Raw genomic sequence first — 26,013 nt, forward strand, 5'->3', positions numbered from 1 at the left:
GGAAAAAATCTAACTCCTCTTAAAGTCCACCTTCTAAATCTCAGTCCCGTCTCTGTGTTGTGCATGCTGCCATATACCCTACATCTCTGTGTTTAGCGTCTCCATAACCCACTTTATGATTTCCAGCTGCTCCTGAAAGCATCAAACTCAATTCTGATTTCTAACCTGTTCATAATTCTGCTAACTAACTTAAATTCATCTGTGGGCTCCATTTTTTTTGTTGGCAGCAGCCAGAAAGTTAGCATGTGGTGATCATTAGAAGCAGCTCTGCTCACTGTGGGGGTGGCATGTAGGCACATCTCTGATGCCTTAGTGCTCATTGGAATATGAACCTGGCCATGAGTAGGTGTCAGTTCAAACCTACCAGGCAGCATTTCTGCGCTTCCTGCTGCAGAACTGGCCAACAGTTTCTCTCTTCTGAACTAGTGCAAATCTAACAAAGCGTATCTGGGAAGTTATTTATCACATAGATACAGCAGCCATGCATAACCGTGCACAATCCCTTTTGCAAATTAGTATTATTTAATTTTATTTATTTATTTTTGTATTTTATCTGTTCCAGTTTGGCTTGTTTTCCTGCTTCAGTGTTTTGATACCAAAATCAGTTTGGCAGCACCTCTGAGTTGCCATATCTGCCCACTGCTCCTCCTGTCTTACACCCCCTCCAGTGCCGCGTGCCAGTCTCCCACTGTTACCTAACCACAGGCTCTGTGGGTGTGTGGGAGTGGGGCTAGTGGTCAAGACTAGCTGGCCACTGACAGCATGGTAATGTGACTGTCGGTATCACCGAGGCAGAGGTATGTGGGAGAGAGCTGGCCAGTAGTACTGCCGTGGATCGTGGGCTGTGAGAGCATCACTGTCATTAGTGTTGACAGAGTGAATAAAGTTTCGAGATTTGAGGTTCAAAATCTACAGGAACGAGCTACACTGATTGGCGGTGCACTGATAGAGTGTATGCTGCTGCAAATGTATACCAGAATATTAGAATTTGTGCAAAATTATCAATGACTGGGACATTTGTAGGTAAAAAAATAATCAGGTTAAATAAGCTGCACCATCCCAGCCTCCTGCATGTTAATTAGTCTTTATAACTACAGTAATCAATCGATTTAATTGATCTAAAGAAAATGATTTAGTACATAAAAATCAGTGCCAGCTGTTTTTTTCAATATTACAATCTTTATCTCACGGAGGGACAAATCACGACTGCTGACATGTTTTGCTTGCATTATATCCTGTAGATTATAAATACATCATTCTGCCTTGCAGACAGCCATTTGTTTCCATTTACTTGCATGCAACATTAAGATCTTCTAGCAGACTCCTGACACTCTCTTTAGTCCCATTATCCATCACATTAATTATTGTCAAATGCCTTTAATGTAGCTTTGACAAAACAAGCTGTGAACTGCCTGGTTATAATTGATTGCAGTGTAAAGAGTTAGCTTCAAATATGTTTTTACTGCCTGCTTACTTCGTATTCAGTGAAGGAAATCAATCACTGCATCATCATTTAAGTCATTTCATTAAATTATTCATGTCCTTTGTGTTTGTAGACACAAAGGACATGAAGCATGTTTGCGTTGACTGCTGTTGGCTGTGTAAACTCATTTGGGCTTTAGACAGTAGAAATTGCGGCAGAGGAAGTGCAATAGGCTATTCGAATAACTGTTACTTTGAGTGCTACACTGATTTGGTTGTTGCTCAGTTTTACGTATCATTATGTGTGTGAATGTGTGTGTGAATGGGTGAATGACTGAATGTAGTGTGAAGCGCTTTGGGGTCCTTAGGGACTAGAAAAGCGCTATACAAATGCAGGCCATTTACCATTTATTTACCATTATTATTATTATTATTATTATTATTATATGGTTGATTTGATTTATTTTGATTTATTATTAATTAATATTTTATTGAATTTTTATTGGAAAAACACCACCAGTCCAGTGTAAATACAAACCACATGAGGCAGAAATAGCATCAGCACGACAGTAGAGCAGTGGGGAGATGTGAACCAAACTAAAGAAGAGAGAAAGGGAGAGAAAAAAGGGTGGCGGTGGTGGTTTATCTATGTGGGACTTAAGGATAGGATCCCAGTGTCCATCTAACTCTAAGTTTTAATTTGATCATTTTATTTTTGAAAAGGTATGGATCCCACTTCAGGTGAAATCTCTCCATTTTATTCAGTAGCCTGTATGAGGGGTGATGGATTACCCAGAATGATCATCTTGGCGAATAATCTTGGCGAAAAGGGAATAACCGACCTCAGTCCAAAAATTTGGGGTTTTAGGACAACTACAAATCATATGTGCCCACCCTAGTCTGACATCCCTGTATAATCTATGTGCTCAGCGGTAAATTCGGTGTAGTAATTTGAATTGGGTTAGTCTTGTTCTAAGTTCCCTGGACATGGATTTGATTTGATACAACACATGCAGAAGAGCTGCTTCTTGGACAGAGTGATGTTCTGGCTATAAGCAGTGAGCGTGATTCATGTAACTGGGCTAAAACTTGCATAATAACTAATACTTAACAGGTAACAGTTAACAGTTAGCAACAGAGTGGGCCCATTAAGTATTTCCCACTTTAGCTATTTTCATCCACTTTCAATGGCAACAATGCGGACTTGTCAATGTGAGTCAGTGTGGGTCCCAGAGGTCCTCATCTCAGCGCTCCCTTGTGAGTCAGTGACCCCATTTCACTCATGGCAGGAAAATTAATAATGAGGAGCTCCGACCTCATGGGAACTCTGAGAGACTGAAAGTCACAAGTGTTGGGGTGCATACAGTCACACGCAGCGTATGCCACTGCTCATGTCCATATTGTGCAACCCTTGGGCCCATGCATGTATACAGGTGCAGACAGATGTTTCACTCGCAAGAAAACTGGCAATGATCCACTCAGGTCAAGTTGTGTTAGTTTAAGTTATGTTAATATTCTGCATTTAAACCACTAAGTTTAAAATCACTGATTTGAAGGAAAAAATGGTTTAATATTAATATTTTAGAGCCAACTACACACTGTTTTTACAGTTGGTACATCTGTGATTTTTCTTATTTATTTTTAACTTATCAGTTCTATGGATAACAAATCAAGCTGACTGATACTGGATTTTTGAAACAGTATCTATTACAAAGCATGTTTGCTGCAACATGTGCAGCAAAGTATCTCTCATAGGTTGTATTATTATACGGTCTTTACCTTACAATAAAAAAGCACACTGAGGCCAATGTTGCTGTGATTTGGCACTATATAAATTGAATTAAATAGGACAATATGACACCGACCATATTATGTGCCAACTTTTGTCTAGTCTGACTCTAAAAAAAATCTCATGACAAATTTCATAACTCTTTTTTTGTCTAACTAAGACTTCAAAAAGAAAGTATTTAATGTCACAAGAGACAAAGAAAAACAGCAAATCATCATTGCTTGTACGTGTAAATAATTTCTATTTTGCTGTTGATCTGCTAACTTCTTTTAAATAAGTTCAGTTTGAAAACACCTTCAAACACGGGATTTAAGCCTTCAGTACCTTCCATTATCATTTATTTGTACATTTATCCTCTAAGTATAAAGGTGAAATTCATAATGGATGAGAGTGACTTAAATGTAACATTATTTTCATATTAGATACATATCACCTCTTATCAGAGCTGACGTTAATGATCATTTAGAAAATGATTGCTCTCTGAAGTTCAACGTGATAACCTCACAGGGGTCCGCATCGGTCCAAAACTGCTTTGCAGTCAAATAAAACAGAAAATTCAAACTTTAGAAAAGCAGGAAGCATGAGTGACCTACTTTCTTGAAGAATGTCCTAAATGATTAAGCGATTATCAAACTTGATGTTGAGTCATTTTCTGTTGATTGCAGATGAATGTTGGATTGCTTCTGGCTTCATTTGGAAAAGCTCGCTCATTAAAACCTCACAATGAATTGAATTAGCCTAAAACTGAGCAGTCTGAGGAGCAACCTTTCTTTAGGTGCTAGCAGATGATGTTTGAACACGCGTGTTTGTCATACAAAGACAATGTGTAACGCGTGCTGTGTCGTCCGCTGCGGCGTCGGCTGTTGTTGGCAGTGAAAGGAGCCGCGGGAACTTCTGCCTGTAGTTTGTGCAGTAGACCACTCAGGCCAAGGTGACTTCACAGTGCTCTCATTCCCTCCCTAACCTGATCGCTTTCTCTTCATGAAAAGCACTTTTAAAAGCAGGTTGCCATGGTTACCGCAATCTCTCTAACAGATTGCTTCCAATACCAGAGAATATGAACCATGCCATTATTCATCTGTCATTTAATCATCCTCATACATCCGTCTAGATTTTTTTATTTTATTTATTTTACCTTCCACTGAACCACTGAACCTTTAAAACATTCGCTACGATATTTCCAATAATTGCTGCGTGTGTGAAAAACTGTGATTGCCGTCAGTGTATTCAAGCTGTAAACTCCAGGAGAACTTAACTTGTCTTGTGTCATCAGCTTTATCTGTTTTTATGTGGCGTCTTTGTCCTTGCACTGTGCAGAAAAAAACTTTCCTTAACTTAGCGGCCTTTACACCATTTGAGTACATGATCCTGGCCACCATCACCGCTAACTGTGTTGTCCTGGCCTTGGAGCAGCACCTCCCCGGAGAGGATAAGACCCCCATGGCAAAGAGACTGGTGAGGACAAAATCTGCTGTCACGACACACACACACACACACACACACACACACACACACACACACACACACACACACACACACACACAAATGTACAAAATGTATATAAAAGATATACACAGCCATCATGCTCTCACCCACTAGCTTGTAAAATCCCATTTTATGCCTTAAACTGAACATTTCTGGCTGTTGCCGTTTGGGTGTTTTGACACCATACATCATAAAAACACGGGCAGCTCTGAAAAAAACAAAATTACAAGTTAGCCATGTTCTAAAGCTCTAAATTATGTTGGCCTTGTTTAGGACTGCCACATGGATTGTGTAGCCAGCTAGCTGTGATTATACTGTGTAGACTGGTGCTAAGGGCGCTGCAGTGATCTCCTGAATAACAAGGGTCACTATATTGCCAAAACCTCCACATGGGCTTTGGTATAGGAGTAGAAGAAGTTGAAATCTGAAACAAAAAAACTGCAATTTTTCTTCCATAAAGTCTCATCTTTTCAAGCTTTTCCAACATGTTTCTGTATAATCTGGAAGTCCCAGAGCCCATGTAGTGATATGTTATTGAAATGGAAGTAACAGCTAGCATGACTGTGTCATCAACATGGACATGGTGGCTGTACTACCTTTGCCAGGTAAGAAAAGTTAATAACTGGAGCACCAGTTTAGCTTACAAGTTAACCAGGTGACCACATTTTGCAAGGATGAATACAGCGATGGAGTTCACTACATCTAATAATATAGGTTAAAAAAAAGTGATGTAGTAAATTAAATGAGATGTAAGGCCAATCACTTGTAGATTTCTTTTTAGCAACCAGAGTTACTGCCCCCTGCTGGTCAGTAGCAATAAATACCAGTATAAGGAACTTCCACACTGACTTTACTTTTCAGGTGTCCATCTTTTATATACAGTCTGTGACAAGAAACAAAGCTGAGTGATTGTCACCATGAGAATATGTTTAGGTTTCAATAATGATGTAAAGATTTATAATATCAATGAAAAGAACATCCCTTTGAGTTAAGAGCACACAATTAGCTGCAAGCAGATTAACCATTTGCCAGTTGAGATTATTAGATTTTAATAAGGAGGCAGTGAGGAGTTACAGGGTGGCTAAAGTGACATAACTGAGTGAATTAGAATATGTTAGACATTTACATCAAATTCTTTAGACATAATTGGATCTCTGAGAAGTGGGTGATGTTTTACTGTGCAGTGTGAGCCGTAGAGCTTTTCCACTTCATCCACACCTTCCTCACTGAGATTATTACTTTAGGAGCAGGAGGCGGAGGAAGAAAACAGTTTTTGGAAATGGTAATTAAGGTTTCACCAAACACACTTCCCCCACTTCACTCCCCTCTCCCACGTTCTTCTTAAGTCAAGGAAGTTTAATTTCAATTGTTTCCATTCACTCTAAGGCACGAGGTACAAAAAAAGCATTGTTAAATATCTTATTGTTCATTCTTCTGTCTGTCTAAGCAAGTGCAGTCTGTATATTTGTCTATTTGAAAGTGTAAAATGACTTTTCTGAAGACCCTGCTGACCTATATATGCATGTCATTCCCGCAGGAGAAGACTGAGCCATACTTTATTGGGATATTCTGCTTCGAGGCAGGGATCAAGCTGGTGGCACTTGGTTTTGTTTTCCATAAAGGCTCCTATCTAAGGAATGGCTGGAACGTCATGGACTTCATAGTCGTGCTCAGTGGGTGAGTAACATCAGTTGGTCTCCTTGACGACCTGAATTTTCAACAAAGTGAGAAGTCTTTGTCTCAAACATTGTCAAGTTATTACTTGCCAAACATACTGGAGAAATCTGTTTTTGGAGGAGGAAGAAATATCACTTCTGAACATCGCCATAAACTCTCTGACTGGGAGCCAATCAGATCTGAGCAAAGCAGGGAATTTGAGAAGCAGCCGAAGTTTCTGCCTGTGTTCCCATCTTCTTTTGAAAATGGTTAAAACAGAATTTAACAATCCCGTAGGTTTATGTAGTTAATGTAACCAGATTTCAGTATTTTAGTTTTTCTTTCTGTCATCTTGGCTTAAAATACTACATCACGCACAAGACTCTTCTGCTGCAGCTGTTGAGAAGAGACCAATCATGGGGTAGCAAATGAATTATTTTTGATGGTACAGCTGCGATTGGAGCGTGAAATTGAAAACATTTAACCCATAATATGACATTAAACTCACATTCAGTATATGAACTGTAACAATAAGACCACCTTAATATGGCTCGTCCCTAAAAAAAACTACTTCCATCTGTGAGGCATAGACACTGGACTCTTATGGGTGTCCGCTGGTGTCTGGCACTAGCACACTGGCAACACATAATTTGGGTGCATCCCAAACAGGCGCGATCAGATTGAAATTCTAAGATTTTGAAGGTTGGTTCAAAGTCATCCTCCTCGTCATGTTCATAGAGTCAGAACAGGTTTCTTGAGTAGGTTTTCCATGCTGGGGAACACTGTCCTGCTTGGAGGTGCTGAGAGCTGTAAGAGCTGTCTTGGTGCAGTTTTGGTAATATGTGCAAGGTTGTGATGACGTCCCCAAAAAACCTTCACTTCATAGCTGAATGATCGGTGTTATTCACCTGTTAGTGCTTTGAATCTTGCAGCTGATTGGCGTAAAGACTGCAGATGGAGTTGTTTCAGCACTGTCGTGTTTAGTTTTCGCCTGTCCTGATTTAATTCCACTTGGGGTTAACGATAAGGTCGTTTTTTATATACAAGGCTTCTATCTTTTACTTTCTACGAAAAAAACAGAGATTTTTGGCTATTTCTTTGCTATTTCTTTTAAGATTAACTGGAAAGTTTTATGCGATCGAAGTTGAAGAAGTGAAAATCAGTGTGAGTTAAGATCTGCCTGTTAAAAGGGAGTTTTTCCTTCCCACTGTCGCCAAGTGCTTGCTCGTAGGAGGTCGTCTGATTGTTGAGTTTTTCTCTGTATTATTGTTGGGTCTGACAATAGAAAGCACCTTGAGGTGACTGTTGTTGTGATTTGGTGCTATTAAGAGTAAGTCGCATAACATTATAAAATAGATAAAGTAACATGGCTTTAACATCTGGAAACAGGGGTGCCTGATATGACTACTTTAGACTTCTTGATTTGATCAGTCTATTGAAAATAAAACCACAAAGTTTACAGCACACCGGCTCGATCGATTAAAACACAGCATAAGAACATTTTATGGAGATCTTTTTTGGGGTGGACTTCCCTTTAGTCTTTGGATTCATACTCCATTTTCAAGCTTCCTGCAGTCTTTTTTCTTCTCCTGTTTGTCTGTCTGGATACTTACCAATCATTTTTCAAGTCTGCCATGAAGGACTCATGTAAATAATAACATTAATGAAGTTGCCAGTAAGTGATTTCATTGATCTAGTTTGAGTGTTTCTCCAGCACCTAGTTACATATGGACATTTCAGGACCTCTCGATATCAGGATTATAATCTTACTATAATAAACCAACTCCTCCTACTTGATCAGGAGGTGAGCAACAAAAATTGGCACACAGGTACATCCAGTGGGAAAAATTATAGTTCACTGGGGGTAGCATGTTGTTAGTCCGTTAGCAGCCTGTGGGCAGCTTCGGACTTGCCTGTCTAACCACAGTGAGCGTCTTTTGTCAGGGGTCAAAGTCAAAAATATGTGGTACAATCTGTCTGTGTGCTACTTTTCCTTGTGTTATTGTTGATACATCAGGCAGCTGCAGAGAAGTTACAACAAACAAAGAGCTAAATGGATACCAGGTGTTCAAAGAAATGAAAAGTGCAGCCACTGTATGTACTTTGTTTTTCCCTTCCTGCTCTGGACCACTTGTCAGCAGATCAGCTTCTGACTGTCGCATAGCATCTTCCATGTCGAACAATTTGCAGTTATGATTTTGGAGAACTAGTAGTTGAACAATAAATACCTCCCCGAATGGACACTACCACTGTACTGTAAACTAATCATTAATTAATTGGTTCTTTTGCTTACCTTTAAAATCTAACTTTGGGAGCTGCTCTTTCCACATCGCCAGCTGTTACTTTAGCCATCGTTGATTGAAGTCGCTTAATGCAACTGAATCGTCTATGGTCGCCACTGCCTGTGTGGACACCTGTTAAGAATAAAAACCACAACATAAATGCCATTTCAATCTACAATTGCATATTGACAAATGTGTTATTTACACCAGCTAAAGCCCTTTTCCTTACTAGGCTAAGCTAGGAGTTATCTAAACAGAGACTAAAATATTCTTTTGTTATCGTTCACATTGTCTAACAGTCCTAACTGTACATACTGTACATGCTAACTACCTGTTCCACTAGCTTTAGAAGGTATTATATTACCTTGCCATTAGCAATAGCGCTGAGCAGCAAAAGCTCTGACTTGTAGCGGGAATTAGGTTTAATGTGCAGGAGTCGATGCCTTAGTAAGTACTCTAATGCCATGTTTGCAATTAACATGTATTGTGTTTAGCTAACTGACAGTGATTTAAGATCAGAAGTTGTGGTTATGGGGCAGCGCGGTGGCACGGTGGTTAGCACTGTTGCCGCACAGCAAGAAGGTCCTGAGTTCAATTCCACCATCAGGCCGGGGTCTTTCTGTGTGGAGTTTGCATGTTCTCCCCGTGTTTGCGTGGGTTCCCTCCGGGTACTCCGGCTTCCTCCCACCGTCCAAAGACATGCAGCTTGTGGGGATAGGTTAATTGAATAATCCAAATTGTCACTAGGTGTGAATGTGTGAATGAAAGTGAGTGCGAATGGTTGTCTGTCCCTGTGTGTTAGCCCTGCGACAGACTGGCGACCTGTCCAGGATGTACCCCGCCTCTCGCCCTATGACAACTGGGATAGGCTCCAGCGCCCCCTGCGACCCTGAAAAGGATAAGCGGAAGCGAATGGATGGATGGAAGTTGTGGTTATGTGCCTGATGATGGTTAGTTTAGCTAGTTCACTAGCTAAATGCTTACCAATGCTAATATAGTATTTATAGCATCTAGCCACCCCATCCCCTTCTTCCACCTATAACTTTACATTTTAAAATTTTGCTTGGCGCTACCAGGTTGGGAAATTTTCTAATTTTTTCTGTGTGTGTTTCTATGTGTGCGTTTGACTAGGTTTTAATCACAAATCACAGCTTTTAGTGACAGAGTAAATTTTTACTTACAGGCGCTGGCTGCTGAAGCAGAAGATTGATTTCAGACACCTATTGTCGAGTTATGTTGGCGCTTTCATGTAGTTGTTTCTGTTTATGTCAACATTTATTAATACCTTAAGCTGAAAGGCTTTAAATCCCACCGTGCTGCAAGCCTGGGTGACATACAGTAAGGAATGGTCGACCGCTGGGCTGGTCTTCGATTGTTGTTGATATATTTGTTTTTCCTAAGCACGTACATCTTTATACTCCATAGATCCGCAGGAAAACATAACACAAAGAAAAGTGTGTGTTTCCACTGCACAGTCAGGCTCTGCAGTCAGGAATAGGTGGGTGGATAAGTGGATTGGCAGTTGTGTCTAAAACCTGCTTTGGTTCGCCCCCAGGACCTCTGTGAATTAAATGTGAATGTAGCGCCGGAGATGTTATGCAAAAGCAGAGAAGGAGTGGATGGATGGAGAAGAAAGGAGACAGAAAACAAGCGGTAGAAAAAGGAAGATAAAAAGAAGACAGACTGTAGAAAAACACCAAGAGTCTTAATTTGTTCCCTATAAAACTGGCTTTAGTGAATTAATCATGCGGGAGTTGCCCATTGTTATTGCTGGTATGCTGTTTATGGTTAAGTGTACATTATTTTACATTCAGGGAAGATTGCTGTTGGCATGTTGACATCTCATTTCAATCTGACACCCACATATTTTTTTTCCTCTGTGTTTCTTATTTCTCTCTCTCTGCCTCTTACATAAAAGGGACATCAGCATCACGTTTACAGACCAGTTAAGGCCGGCATAAATGCTCAACAGCTGTGTTGCTGACTGAGTTTCACAGAATTTGCAAGGTCAAAGCGTTCAATCGGTTTAAATAATTCATCCTGAGCGGTACTGATTGCTTTCAAATTCTCTCGTTAGGCATCTGTAAGAGTTTGCAACAAATTATACAGGGAGTGCAGAATTATTGGGCAAATGAGTATTTTGTCCACATCATCCTCTTCATGCATGTTGTCTTACTCCAAGCTGTATAGGCTCGAAAGCCTACTACCAATTAAGCATATTAGGTGATGTGCATCTCTGTAATGAGAAGGGGTGTGGTCTAATGACATCAACACCCTATATCAGGTGTGCATAATTATTAGGCAACGTCCTTTCCTTTGGCAAAATGGGTCAAAAGAAGGACTTGACAGGCTCAGAAAAGTCAAAAATAGTGAGATATCTTGCAGAGGAATGCAGCAGTCTAAAAATTGCAAAGCTTCTGAAGCGTGATCATCGAACAATCAAGCGTTTCATTCAAAATAGTCAACAGGGTCGCAAGAAGCGTGTGGAAAAACCAAGGTGCAAAATAACTGCCCATGAACTGAGAAAAGTCAAGCGTGCAGCTGCCAAGATGCCACTTGCCACCAGTTTGGCCATATTTCAGAGCTGCAACATCACTGGAGTGCACAAAAGCACAAGGTGTGCAATACTCAGAGACATGGACAAGGTAAGAAAGGCTGAAAGACGACCACCACTGAACAAGACACACAAGCTGAAACGTCAAGACTGGGCCAAGAAATATCTCAAGACTGGTTTTTCTAAGGTTTTATGGACTGATGAAATGAGAGCGAGTCTTGATGGGCCAGATGGATGGGCCCGTGGCTGGATTGGTAAAGGGCAGAGAGGGCCTTATTCAAGCAGTGGTACAGGAAGACGTCTGCATCCTTCAAGAAAAACATGATTTTCATGCAGGACAATGCTCCATCACACGCGTCCAAGTACTCCACAGCGTGGCTGGCAAGACAGGGTATAAAAGAAGAAAAACTAATGACATGGCCACCTTGTTCACCTGATCTGAACCCCATTGAGAACCTGTGGTCCATCATCAAATGTGAGATTTACAAGGAGGGAAAACAGTACACCTCTCTGAACAGTGTCTGGGAGGCTGTGGTTGCTGCTGCACGCAATGTTGATGGTGAACAGATCAAAACACTGACAGAATCCATGGATGGCAGGCTTTTGAGTGTCCTTGCAAAGAAAGGTGGCTATATTGGTCGCTGATTTGTTTTTGTTTTGTTTTTGAATGTCAGAAATGTATATTTGTGAATGTGGAGATGTTATATTGGTTTCACTGGTAAAAATAAATAATTGAAATGGGTATATATTTGTTTTTTGTTAAGTTGCCTAATAATTATGCACAGTAATAGTCACCTGCACACACAGATATCCCCCTAAAATAGCTAAAACTAAAAACAAACTAAAAACTACTTCCAAAAACATTCAGCTTTGATATTAATGAGTTTTTTGGGTTCATTGAGAACATGGTTGTTGTTCAAGAATAACATTATTCCTCAAAAATACAACTTGCCTAATAATTCTGCACTCCCTGTATGCTTTAACTTTTTCATTAAGAGACTGTCTGGCTAAAAGAAACAAAGCGCTATCTGACTCAGGAGCTAAAAACATATTTTTCTGTTAGTGGAGTATGGCAGAACCAGGGATTATCTGTTATAGGACATCACAGGCATGCAGGATAGTCTAGAACTTAAACCTTAAAGCACTAACTTATAGCACTGAGCTAAACATGCTTGGACGAAGTCTAAAAAGGATGTAATTATGTAGCTGCCAAGCAGGTTTCACAAATTCAGAACCTTCAAACAGCTACAGAAACCATACCAGCAGCACAATTCACGTCTCTGTTGTCTCTTCACACGTCTCTTCAGTATTTACCAGTTATCGTTGCAGCAGAAAAGGGTGACCACAGCTGCATTTTATTTTATTTTGTAGGTTATCACTTGAAGCTCCAGTGGAGTTTGTGTACTGTTCAGAGAGGTTATCACTACCAAACCCAACTATAGTCAGCCTGTTCTGTACCTAATATCACAGAATTATTGTTTAAATCTGAAAAGATGTCTTAAACACAGAGAGCTCTGAAAAACAATTGGTGATTCATCTTTAACCTGTTGTACTTTTCCTTATTTTCTGTCAAAGATATACTGTTAAAGCCGTGGATGTTCATATAAACATGGCCAAAGTTTCAAGTATTGTAGTTAAGAAATCCCTATGACTTCAGAGTGCTTTAAATATCTTGTTCAGTAAGTTTTTTTTTTCTAATCTTGGCTCTGTATGATGTCACTGAGAGGAGATATTTCTAATATGGTCATCTCATGTACACAGTTTTGACTGTGAACCCCAACCTGCTGTTCAAACCTTCTGTTTGTGTGGGGCAACCACTCAGAAGAAAGTTGGTTTAAACAGACAGTTTTCTGACAGTGGATGAACACAGGGACTACCCATCACCCAGTCAATCGCACAAAGCAACTTTAATAGAATCCAAGAATAAAAATATGGAGCTGATAGAGTCCCCTTTTACTGTAAAGTATGAAATATGTAAAAAGTATTTCCAGAACCTACTTTTATTTTATACAGTGATAATTATATAACTATAACACACCAGAGTGTGTGATTGTGTGTGTGAATGGGTGGATGACTGGTTGTGTAAAGCGCTTTGGGGTCCTTAGGGACTAGAAAAGCGCTATACAAATACAGGCCATTTACCATAATTAATCAATCTGGATGAAACCTACTATAGAAACTGCCTGGGGTACCAGGATTATCAGTATCTATAATGCTCATTGGAATTATTTCTATGACACTGAAATCATTACAAATTATATATATTATGTGTAATAGATGATTTCAAAACAAAAAGTGACATTACATGTATGTAGGGAAGGTTTTTGCCAGTTTTTGTAATTCACTGAGCTTCACTGTACTGTTGTTTCATACCAGGTCTGAGCACTGCATGAATGTGACCATACAAAGGATATTGTCGGGGTTAAAGGATTTATTTCATAGTGTTCTAAAGTGTAGTTTGCAGGGATTAGTGTTTCGCCTGTTGCTTTGTATCTGTCAGATGGACAGTAGCAAACAGTCCTGGCTGTGATTGTGTAGGTAAACTTCTTGTGTCTTTCCCTTCTCATTATGTGTTAACCAGAAATATCCTCTGTATCTACTGGTTAAATGGTGTCAGTTCAAAGTTGAGGACGAGCAATTTTATTGCTAGTCATCGCTACAAGTCCCTGGTGTTGCATGGTCTCTGGTTTCCCCCTTAGAGAGAACTAACGTATACGTGGGAAAAACTTGTCTCTCCAGAATGAGCTGCATAACCTGTTGAATGTTTGAAAAATAAAATAAAATCAGAGGGAGTGGAATGACAAGAAGCGATGTTGCCAGACTTTTGACTGACGTTAGGCACGGTTGGCACAACACACCAGAATCTCCGGCTGAACTGCGGGCTCTCAGCAGCATTGTGGGTAAAGTGAGTCAGACAAAATTATAGAAGCACAATGCTGAGTCAGTGGAGTTCTCATTTACTTAAGTACTGTACAATTTTGAAGATAGTTGTATTTCACTTTCATTTTATGCTATTTATTAGCACTCATTCTTCTACTCCACTAGACTGCAATTCACAGAACTTTGTTGTTTTGGGGGGTTTTTTCTGCTTGTTGTTCTCCCATTAATGGGCTTATAACCGTGAAGCCGTATTGTGTGATGCCACCGACTGCTGGGTTGGAAAATGCCAGCTCAACCTCGACCAGCACGTGCAATAAAATAATCAGAAACCAGTCACAGGGGTTCTTGTGCAGAACGAGACGTTTCCTTGTGATGCGTTTAGCAAATTTAGCTGAGTTTTAAAGAGGATCTGCATTCCTCCCCCGACACTGTTAAAGAGCAACAACAACAGACTGAGGAGTGATGTCTGGTTAAGAGTTTCTGTATGATCTCACCTGTGCAATCACTGATTGGACATGTCGAGTTACTTTTAAGAATGTGGCATTTTGGGTAGTTTTTGAGAACTTCCTGATTGATGTTAAGCTTTCAAATCATGTCACTTACAGTGTGTTCAAAGTTGTCAGTGTACTTTGTGCAGCTAACAGATCTTCTGTGTTACCAAATCCAGTTGTGGCTGGAATTGGTAACGGACGACCTGGTTTCCTGCCACCTATCTGACACATTTTCTGATGGTACATATGCCGCCCCCCTCACTCGCACACACTCCGACGCTCTGGCTCTGGTGCCACAGCACAAGTAAGTCAGACTTAAAAGAAAACACACATGTGTCATAGAGGCCCACTGGGAATATAATCGAGGCCACTGGGCCAGCGCTGGCGGCATTCATTTCATTTCATATTAATGCATTGCTAGAAGCAAATCTGCTGGGACACTGAGCTCAATTAAAATCCCTAATCTGAGCAAAGAGTGTGTAGCAAAAAAAGGACAACAGCTAGAATAACTTACCCACAATCCAATTTAAATCACTGGGATTCCTAAAATGGTCAATTATATCCTGCAGCAAACAGATTGGCACAGGTGGACGCGATGCTTTGATTAGCAGTGAAATGACTCTCAGATGAGTTAGGCGTGTGTGTGTGTGCATGTGTGTGCTTATTACTCTATTTCTGAGGTCACAGGTACAAATTGTTGCCAGTGAACCTGTTGCCCTCCTGTTGGTAGATTAGTTCTGACAACTCCCTCGTCAGTCATAATGATATTGATCCCAGCTGTGCCTGCACTCATACCTCTGCGAGTGTGACACTTTGCTAAAATTGTTGCTCTTTAGACAGGATGAATAATACAGCTGGGTGGGAGTTGGGAGTGATTCATTATGCCATCTGGCACAGAGACAGACACACGGGAGTGAGACAAGTCATACATACATTTAGCGTCTCTCCCCCATCAACCATTTTCTGCACACTATCGCTGCTCAACTCTCATCAAGCACAGTGAGCGCAGTGATGCGTGGAGCTAAAAGATTTAGATTTTATAAGAAGCTCAAAAACCCATTTGCTATTATTTGATTTATTTATTATTTGATTTACAGGAAAGGGCCACAAAGGTGAAATAATAATCTGGAGGTAAGGGTTAAAATGGGTTAGGCTGGTGTGAGCTGTTTCTAGAAATTTACACCAAAGGATGCTCATTGCAAAGTGACATTACGAGAAGTACTGGAATAAAATTCACACATCTAACATCAAATTAATGAGGTTTTGAAGAACATTTCATAATGATACAGCAGTACTGTCCTGGTAAAATAGAGATGTGTGACCATAATGTACTTCATCATATTTATGAAAACCAAACATAGCACATCATCACAAACACCTCATAGCAACTGCGAGGCACGGTGGGGAGTGATGATGATTTGGGGTTGTTTTGCAGTCACAGGGTCTGGGCATCTTCACTGAGTCGACCATGAACTCTTCTGTATACAAAGTATTCTAAAGTCAGATGTGTCTGACGGCTAAAGCTTGACCAAATAAGATCACACAACAGGACAATGATCCCAAACACAGCAGCAAATCTACAACAGAACAGCTGAAGGAGCCAGCCCAGACCTCAATCTGAGTGAAACGCAGTGGTGCAACTTTAACAGAGCTGCACATGAACAAATAGCTACAAACCTCAATGAGCTGAAGCAAAATGCCTCCACAGCCATGTGGGAGACCTATAAAGTCACACTTCAAGCAGAATGTGGTTCTACAAACTACTGAATCATGGGGGGGTACTTTTCACACACTATGTTGTTCACATGTTGTTCTTCACCTCAGGTTCTATTTACATTATTCAGGGATAGTTTTATTACATCATATTATCTAAAATCTTAGAGCTGACAGAGAGTATACTGTTTTTACTATCTTAATGTTTAAAAAAGGCAATCGGTGCATTTTTGCAAAAGTTTCAAATCGTGGCTCATTCACTGAAGGGGCCTCCTGGTGCTACAATGACTAGATGGGGCATTTGTTGTTCTCTAGAGTTGTGTTTGAGAGGTTTTTTCGAGCAGCTTCGGTTTATTCACTCACTGTTATAAGGGTGATATCCACTCTCTAAAGCACAGATTTGATTAGGCAGAAACATGATTGTTAACATTTGGTGACGTTTTGTCAAATCTCACTCTGGGCTGGTGACGAGGAAAAGGAGACTTATCGTCTGTTATCCTTCTGACCAAATCTGATGGTAGCTTTTCAAGTACAGTATCGAACAGTAGCTGAGGGATTAGGGGGTAAACTTACAAGTAGTAGACGTACCAATGACAGTCTAGTCCTGGAGATCTGGTGCCGATTTGCTTGCTTGGTAATGTCGGTTGTGTGTGTGTCTGTGTTAAAGGTTTGGTGAAGTCTACCTTCGAAACTTTGGGGTAAATTTCAAATCGGGCGCTTGCTGTCATTGGCTCCAAGAAATAATTCAGGAATTATGAGCGTCCAAGATCCCTGACAGCATCACGCGGTGTAAAAGAGCTGCTGCAGTGGTCTCAGCCTCTAATTTCACTGATAATTGAATCAAATAAACAATAGCTTACGGTCCCAGGTGGGTTTTCATTGGGAAAACATATACTCAACCATTTATTCTATGACTAATTATGAGTACACTTTATGTAATCATCCCATTTCAGCAGAAGAGTATTAACGCTGCCATTAGACACATAGTTTATGTTTCCCCAGATTTAATTCAAAGCCATTAATTTGCTGATGCATTATGTTAATGTTGATTCAGCTGCACATTGCCATCTGCGGAGCTGTGCCGAACTGGTAAGCAACGTGATGCTGCTGATTACTGTAGTTTTTGGTGGTGTTCTTCGTGTAGGTGGAGGTGTGTGGGAGAGGCTGCATTCTGTGCATGTAATGAATTCAGCCTCTCCAGAGCCAGTGTGGTACAATACTGTGCAACGGTGCTTCACTTAAAGAGCCTCTGAGGAAGAGATTAGCCTCTCGGTGTGAACACAAGCCCGCTTTTTATACTGTCACAGAGTCAGGTCTTTAGAGTGCATGTGTGCAGCTATTCCACCTCTTTTATTATCTTATTACATCACTGATAGCTTTGCTACATTGATGATATTTTTCCATTTCATTAATTCAGATGGGAATTTTCTGCTGTATAAACAGGGCAAATTATTGATGTTTGAAACAATTCAACCAAGGACTAGGGCTGCACGATTTTGCATAAAATGAGAATCACGATTTTTTGGCTTAGAATTGAGATCACGATTCTCTCACGATTTTCTTTTCCAGTATAAATATTTCTCGTCATCCCTGACGTGCTCTCCGTTGTTTTTTCCCTGCTAATTTTAGCATCACACGGCACAGCTTCTGTATCACGGTATAAGGCTCCGCCCTTGTCATTTGTTGAGCAGGAAGAGTGAGCGCTTGTTTTCATGCAGAGTACGTCCCGGATCAAAATGCGGTACAATCGTCGTCTTTTTTTTTTTTTTTTTTTTTTAAATCGTTGTCATTTGGAAATGAGATCGCACATAAGTATGAATCGAGATCGCGATTTTCTAACGATTAATCGTGCAGCCCTACCAAGGACACTCAAAAAAAAAATGGAAACTTTAAGAAATTATCATTATTTATTAAAAAGAAGAATACTAAAAGGTGATTTAAAGCCTGTTTTTTTTATTGTAAAAGTTAGAGTTGGGGTTGATCTTTGCTATGTCTCCTTTATCTTTGTCAGGAACCGGACACGACCGGCTCCTGACAGAGTTGCAAAGATGTAGTTTTTTTGGGGTTTTTTAAAAAAGAATTTTGAGTTGATCCAAAGATAAAAAACCAATTGTATGCACCCTCAAGACATTTCATTAGGTACATCCTTCTAGTACTGGGATGGACCTCCTTCAGTACAACTTCGTGCCACAGATTCATCAAGGCGGTGAAAACATTCCTTGGATATTCCTCAGTATTCACAGCTGCTGCAGATTTGTTGGCCGCACCTCTATAATATGAATCTCCTGTTCCACCACAACCCAAATGTTATCTGTTGGATTGAGATCTGGCTACTGTGGGGGTTATTTGAGTACAGTGAACTAACTGGCATGTTGAAGAAGCCAGTCTAAGATTATCTGAGCTTTGTGACATGACATGTGACCATTAGAGGATGGGTACCCTGTGGTCATAAAGGAATGGAAGTGGTCAGCAACAATACACAGGTCAGCTGTGGTGGTTGAACGATGCTCAGTTAGTTCTAAGGGGCCCAAAGTGTGCCAAGAAATTATCCTCCACACCATTACACCATCAGCAACCTTTGATTCAAAGCAGGATAGCCCTGACCCCACCATACGAATGGCACAGCAGAAATCAAGACTCTGCAGACCAGGCAGTGTATTTCTGATCTTCTGCTGCCCAATGTTGGTGAGCTGGTATAAACTGCAGCCTCAGTTTTCTGTTCTTAGGTGGCAAGAGTGGCACTCAGTGTGGTCTTCTGCTGCATTCAGAGATGGTCTTCTGCTTACCTTGGTTGTCATAAGTGATTATTTGGGTCATTGTTGTGTCGCTATCAGCTAAAAGCAGTCTGGCCATTCTCCTCTGATGTCTAGCAACAACAAGACATTTGCCTAGAGAACTGCTGCTCACTGGATTTTTCTTTGTCTCATCATTGTCTGTAAATCCCAGAGACGGCCATGTGGGAAAATCCCTGCAGATGATCAGTTTCTTAAACAGTCAGACCAGCTTGTCTGGTACCAACCATGCTGTTAAGTCTAATTGTTGAATGTTGCCATTGTGTTTCTTAAATTTGTATAGTCTTAGTTTAAGCAGTAGGATCAAAGCCATCTCTTTGATCCTGACCACCTCTCCAGCCACTCTGTGCTGGGGGAGGTTTTATTGTAGATACATCCTATCTGAAAGATCTGTTTCTTTTGATGTAAGCTTCCTGGGTTTACGACCCTTTGGTCAGCAGGAGGTCTCACACACACACACACACACACACACACACACACACACACACACACACACACACACACACACACACACACACACACACACACACACACTCTCACATAACGTGCTGGACACAGACGAGGCCTCCCTTGCGCAAGAAATCGATCGAACACCGTTGCCTTGTTTTTCTTTCATGGGAATAAGTCCTGGATACAGCGGGGTCTGAGTTTAGACCCAACACATGCCAAGTTCAGAGTCTCTAAAATCACCTTTTCTCCATTCTGATGCTCAGTTCGTGGTTTTCTTGACCACATCTACATACCTACATTCATTCATTTTCTGCTATGTGATTGGCTGATTAGTTACTTGTGTTAACAAACAGTTAGAAAGGTGTATTTAAAGCCATGACACTGAAAGCTGCATACTAAACAGTGGTGGGTTGCATGAGTTATGATTGTTTTGGGAAATTCTACTTCTAACAAATATTTTCTAAACCAAACATACGAAAATGACCCCCTATGAATGTGCAGGGATGATTCACGAGCTACCACAGCAGATTGAATATTTGCTTTAATTTCGAGAGAGCCTGAATCGCTGTGCTCGAAACGCAGCCTTGAAGGTTCTGCACCCCTGCCTGCCTTTGTTCACTCTGTTTGGTTTGAAGGCTATTTCCACAGACTCCCACTTCTGTTCTCCCGCTCCGTCTCAGTGTCTCTCGCTGTGTCATCTCTTTGTCTGACACACTCACTTGCTTAGTATGAACATGCTCGCTATAAAATCCAATTAACACTAATAACTACGCCCTGTAATAGCGATTGTTTAGTATCCTCGTTAGCGCCACACGTTAATGGAAAGGAAATAGATGCTTTTTGTATCTATTAGTTGTTGTTTTTGGTATTTAGTTTAATTGAATTTAAAATCCCACCTCTGCTGCCTCTGCGTTGTTTCTATAAGTCTCAATAATGCTTCAGACAATTTAGAAAGCATTACACGATGTCAGGCTTCTATACACTTTAGTGTATGCAGTAGTGTGACACACCTGTAATTATGTGCTATATAGCCTCTAATGATCACACAAGTGCCAAGCCACCAATGCTATTTCAGTCCATTTCTTCTGTTTGCCGTTTAGATGACACACAGGAATTCGAACTGCAATTTCTGTTTATTTTCTCCCAAGTTAAACGTATTCAGAGTGTTTTGTCCAGATTAGTTCAGTCATTTTAAATTGTCTTAGTGGATCTGTTAATGTCCTTGTGATGGCACGACCACAGTGATGGTGCCACAGTGCTGATGATAAGCAGGCATCATGTTTACCATCTTTGTTTGTGTACTGAGAACCTCAGCTATCATTGTATATATTGTATTATCTTATTTATTTTGTATTTTTTGACTTTATATTCTGGTATACTCTTTTTAATCTTCTGCTATCTGTACCTGAGCTGTGGTAACGCACAAATTTCCCTACCGTGGGATCAATAAAGTCTTATCTTGTAAAAATGCTAAAAATTTCGAAGGAAATGTAGTTTTTTATTGTTAGTTTTGTTAATATTTAGCTATAAATATATATTGTGAGCTTCTTTTTGTCAGTCAGTTGAAAACCTCATTATGCATTTAAAACAGAATGTGCTATAAAATTGCATTATAAATTTTAGATGGGTAGTGGGAGCGGTTTGCCTCCAGGGCTTTCTAAATATCATAGTTTCAATTTTTACCTGCAGTTTGGTTAAATTTAAGCTCCGAGTGCTTGGTTTCTGTTAGCAAAACAGAGTTTTCCTCTTTAAACAGATAATATAGAGCCTGGCAGAAAACCTTGAGGCAAACTAGTTCTGTGGGCTTTTGTAGGCTGACTTACGTCAACACTTAATGTTTCAGTTGCATCAGCTTGGAGAATTATATTTCAGTGGCTTTCAAATTCATTAACGTTGTAGCAACTTGGTGACAAAACTGTCATATTGCTGCTGTTATAATAATATATAGTATATTCATATTTGTAGTTAATGTCCAGAGAGGCTGACCAAAACTCTCCTCTGTTTCTTGTTGTTTTTAAAGGGGGAACTTGGATGTTATGAGTATGCGTGTCGATCTCAACAGCATTTTTACACCTTTAACAAAATAAGCTTGCTCCAGCCTCCAGATCATTTCCATAATTTGAAGGAATTCTGGTTCCAGCTATTATAGGGTAAGGTGGGATACACTGTGGATACATCACAGATCTAAGACTCTGACAGTCATGTCAACATGCATGACGCTGAGAGGACATGCAAAGTCCACACAGCCAGTGGATTTGAACCCAGGACCTGCTTGCTCTGAGAGCACAGTCTAAAGCGCTGCACCACCCAGAATTCTGATTCCTTAATTGCATAAAAGCACATCAGCTCACTCTCCAAGAAACAGGCCAATAGTATAAAAAATTTTTCCCACCAGTTTTGCTTTTTCTTTATACTTAGTGATCTATCTTGCCTATAACATGACAAAATGGTTTCTAAATTTCTTATTTTTTTCCCTCTTTATCATTCTGAGCTGCTGCATCCACGTGGAGATTTTACATTTTGGCTTTTATGCACCTGTTACTTAACATCTGTTCAATAGTATTATATAATTTTGTAAATATATACTTTTGCTGTAAAAATAAACCCATTGTTTCAAATATGAGCACATTCAATTTAAAACAAATATAAAACTATGCAACCAGTTGGCGACTTCCTGCTCAAAGAAGAATCTTAGTTTTTATAACCCTTGGCCGTTAAAGGCTGATGGGGGTATTGTCGTCACCCCGCAGGGTGGGAGGGGAAAGTTTGTGGTCGCAAATAATATGAATAACTCAAGAATGACGGAGTTTAAAATTGATGCCACAGGTGCATCTACAAAAAATCCTCTTCCTGAGTGGTTTTGTTTATGTTTGGTGTTTGTTTTTTTTGCAGATTTGTGACTTTCATGTTTCAGATCGACAAACAATTTTAGTTTTAGACAATGATAGCCCAAGTAAATACAACATGCAGTTTCTAAATGATGATTTCATAATGGAAACAAAGCTATCCAAAGTAACTTCTCCCTAAACCTAATAACTGGTTGTGCCACCCTTGGCAGCCAGAACTATCCAGTGTTTGTGATAAGTGGTAATGAGTGTTTGACATTGCTGTGAAGAAATTTTGGCCCACTCTTTTTTGCAGAATTGTTTTACTTCATTGTTGATAATTGGAGGGTTTGAGCATGAACTTGTTTAAGCTCATGCCAAAGCATCTCAGTTGGATTTAGGTCTGGATGTTGACTCGGAGCTTCATGACTGATGGCCGGACATCCTCCTTCAGGATTTTCTGGTAAAGCGCAGAATTCATGGTCCAACAAAGCAGCCCCAGAAAATCACACAGCGACCTTCATGTTTGACTGCTGGTGTGATGCCGTGCTAGCTTCACACAGGATTTAACGAGACTTAAAGCTTCCATAAAGTTCAACTGTTGCTTCAGCAGTCCACAAAATATTTCCCCCAAAGTTGTTTTTGTTTTTTTGGCAAGGCTTTGTGTTCTTCTTGGTCAGCAGTGGTTTTCTCCTTTGAAGTGACATTTTTGCCCAGTCTTTTTCTTATTGTTGAATCATGAACTGTGACCTTAACTGACAGTTACTTTGATGCTGTTGTTTGATTATGTTCAGGATTCTTTTGTGACCTCCTGAATGAGTTGTTGATTACTCTTGGAGTAATTTTGGTCACTGCTGGGAGGGCTAACCACTGTTCTAAGCTTTCTCCATTTGTGGTTAAAGGCTCTCACTGTGGTTCATGAAGTCCCAAAGCCTCTGTAACCCTCATAGATGGATAGATATCAATGATTTTACTTCTCAGTTGTTTATTTAGACTGTGGCATGATTTTGAGATCTTTAAACCTACTTCATATTGTCAGACAGGTTCTTTTTGGTGATTTCTTGATTCAGCGGATTTGGCAGTAATCAGGCATCAGTGTAGCTAGTGAAACTGAACTCCAGGCAATGTGGTTAACCACAGTTGATTCATGATTACCTTTTCCGCACAGCTTTGTTTCCCCCAATAAATTAAGTCATCATTTAAAAACTGCCTTTTGTATTTGCAATATTTACAAAATGTTCTTTGATGATCTGAAACATCTGTGTCACAAATATGCAAAAAAGAGAGAAAAAACCCCAAAGAAAAAACAACTCAAATCATGAAGGTGGCAAATTCTTTTTCACTGCGCTGTAAATTCTTTGAATATGTTTTAGTTTGCAGATGGATGGGAACAGCATCCATCGTTGTGCACAGCCTTCAGTGCGGACAGTTAGAAAGGTTCTGAACGTGGTGTTATAGACGGTGAGCTTTCAGCACTTATAAAGCGTTTTTTTCCAGATTCATCCACATTAGTGTGCACATGGCCTCACTCATTCACTCACTCACTTGGCCTCTCTCCCTCCCACTGCTTTCAGGAGAGATTCTGCGTGGGTTTACACTTGAGTTTCTGCCATGTGCTTTCTACCCCCTGCTTACACACACACACACGCACACACACACACACCCTCCCCCACACTCCTCAGCATTGTCCAAAGATTTTGTAAGTTTGTATATTTGTGTCTTCTGTGTGTGTGGAAACAAAGAGAGAGAGGTGGACAAATCAGGGAAAAATAATTAAGATGTTTTTCACAAGTCTGTTAAAATATTAGCGAGCAAATTAGCAGAAGATGCTGACCCGCTTGTCAGTAAGAGCATTAACGGTTTAATTGACGTGGAAATGAATTTTTATGCCGCTATTATCGGTGCGGTTTTGTAGCTTTAGCTGTGCGATTGCTACTATTATAATTAAAAATAACAAATTATTCTGCTTTTGCCGTTCCGGTAAGAAACATGCAGATGTGATTTTTCTGGAGAGAGCTTGCCTGTCGCCTGCTCCCGATGCTGTTTTTCAGTGTTTGTGTGTAGGTGGAGGGACATCAATGTGTGCGTGGGCAGATGTGAGTAGAGATGCCTGCCAGGTGTATGTGGCTGTGCATTCTTTGTCTCTCGCCATGCAAGTGTGCTACACCGAATGGAAATGCTGTACCACTCACAGGCCTTACAGCTGTGGGGATGACAGCAGATCATATTTAATATTTCGAATGAGTCATTTCCAAAAGTGTCCTTCAGATGCATCCGTTTGTGCCTTTTTATCTATTTTTGCGCTTCATTTTTCAGAAGTCACAGGAAAATAACATTAATCTCAAGAAAGGAAAGAAGTTTTGTACCAGATTTAGCTGCTAATGGATGTTTTTTATATGTCCCTGTTGTATAGTCTGTAATTTAACCCAAATGTCTCTCTCCTTTTTTAGGCCACCAAAAATAATGATAGCTATTAATCCTTGAAAAAATGTCACAATGTCTTTCCAGTGTAGCGTCCCTACCATCAAAAATGTCTTTGAATCTCTATAATGCGTGCCTCCACCAGGATCCTGGCCACTGCCGGTGCCCACATGAACATCCCGGTCGACCTTCGGACCCTGAGGGCTGTTCGGGTGCTGAGACCTCTCAAACTCGTCTCCGGCATTCCCAGTGAGTCAACTACTGACCTCAAACTAAAAAGCACTTCAAGGTCAAACACACAAATGCAAAAGCTGCAGTTTCAGAATGTGTTCATTAGGAAGAGTTTCATAATCTGGACTTGTATGTACAAAAACTGTCAGGATGTCACGTGAGTATTAACATGTAGGCATTACATGGATTTTTTTAGTTTGCCTTGTTGTTGGACTTTTCCTCCAGGAAGTTGAACCCGTTGGTCAATTTACCTCATAGTACGCACTAGTTCCTGGTCCACTGTTTCCTATCTGCCACATGTAAGCACTTCACAAGACACAGAAGACACAGAGTAATTTTAATTGTATATACGCCGTAGAAACTCTTGTGTATTAAGAGTTTTTCCATTAATGACATTACTCGATGCTGTCCTCAGCAAGGAGCCAAGTAATCTGGAGTTGTGCACCTCCCTGAGCTTTGTTTCCAGGCTGTGGAAAATCCAGCCTTGACAGGCCAATCACTGGTCTTTTCACACCAGATCAATCGAGTAAGATAAGATAAGACTTTATTGATCCCACAATGGGGAAATTTTTGCGTCACCTCAGCTGAAGTACAGATATCAGAAATACAAAAATACAAATAAGTACAATCAATGAAAAAAAGTAAGATAATACACTATATACAATGGTAGCATACACAGTATGTGATTATGGATATGGTTGGAAATATGGAAGACATAAACTATATAGCTTGATACAGCTATTGTACCACTACTATTCCTATTTATAGACATGTACACACACATATGTACACACTAAATATACATATGTATACATACATATATACCTGCACATGTCCATACACATGGAAGGTCCATTATGCATGAAGTGGTGACCGAGTACTATAAAGTAGTGTAAAAAAAAACAAACGCCCACATAAAAATTAAGCTGGGATGTTGCATTGAAAATATGAAGGACCTGAAACTGAGAAAGCAGGGTTTGAATTCTGTGTGAAGCCAAATATTATTTCTACCTGCTGCAAAT

At 40.2% G+C, this 26,013-nt stretch overlaps 1 protein-coding gene across 8 annotated transcripts in view; it reads left to right on the forward strand.

The window, feature by feature from the left end:
- cacna1eb (calcium channel, voltage-dependent, R type, alpha 1E subunit b) overlaps window positions 1-26,013 on the forward strand; it is a 70,131-nt gene that overhangs the window by 7,118 nt on the left and 37,000 nt on the right. For 6 of the 8 annotated variants that reach the window (XM_085439877.1, XM_085439878.1, XM_085439882.1 and 3 more), the window contains exons 1-3: window positions 4,543-4,666; window positions 6,234-6,373; window positions 24,906-25,009. In XM_085439877.1, coding sequence (XP_085296003.1) covers window positions 4,574-4,666; window positions 6,234-6,373; window positions 24,906-25,009 — 337 coding nt within the window. In that variant the 5' untranslated portion in view covers window positions 4,543-4,573. Of the gene's footprint in view, window positions 1-4,542; window positions 4,667-6,233; window positions 6,374-24,905; window positions 25,010-26,013 lie in introns of those variants that run through there. The other 2 variants (XM_085439884.1, XM_085439885.1) reach the window with 1 other exon arrangement.

The sequence above is a fragment of the Copadichromis virginalis genome, linkage group LG18, assembly GCF_057382275.1.
Source record: "Copadichromis virginalis isolate Kocher_CV1m ecotype Utaka linkage group LG18, C_Virginalis_male_GT1.1, whole genome shotgun sequence".
Lineage (NCBI taxonomy): Eukaryota > Metazoa > Chordata > Actinopteri > Cichliformes > Cichlidae > Copadichromis > Copadichromis virginalis.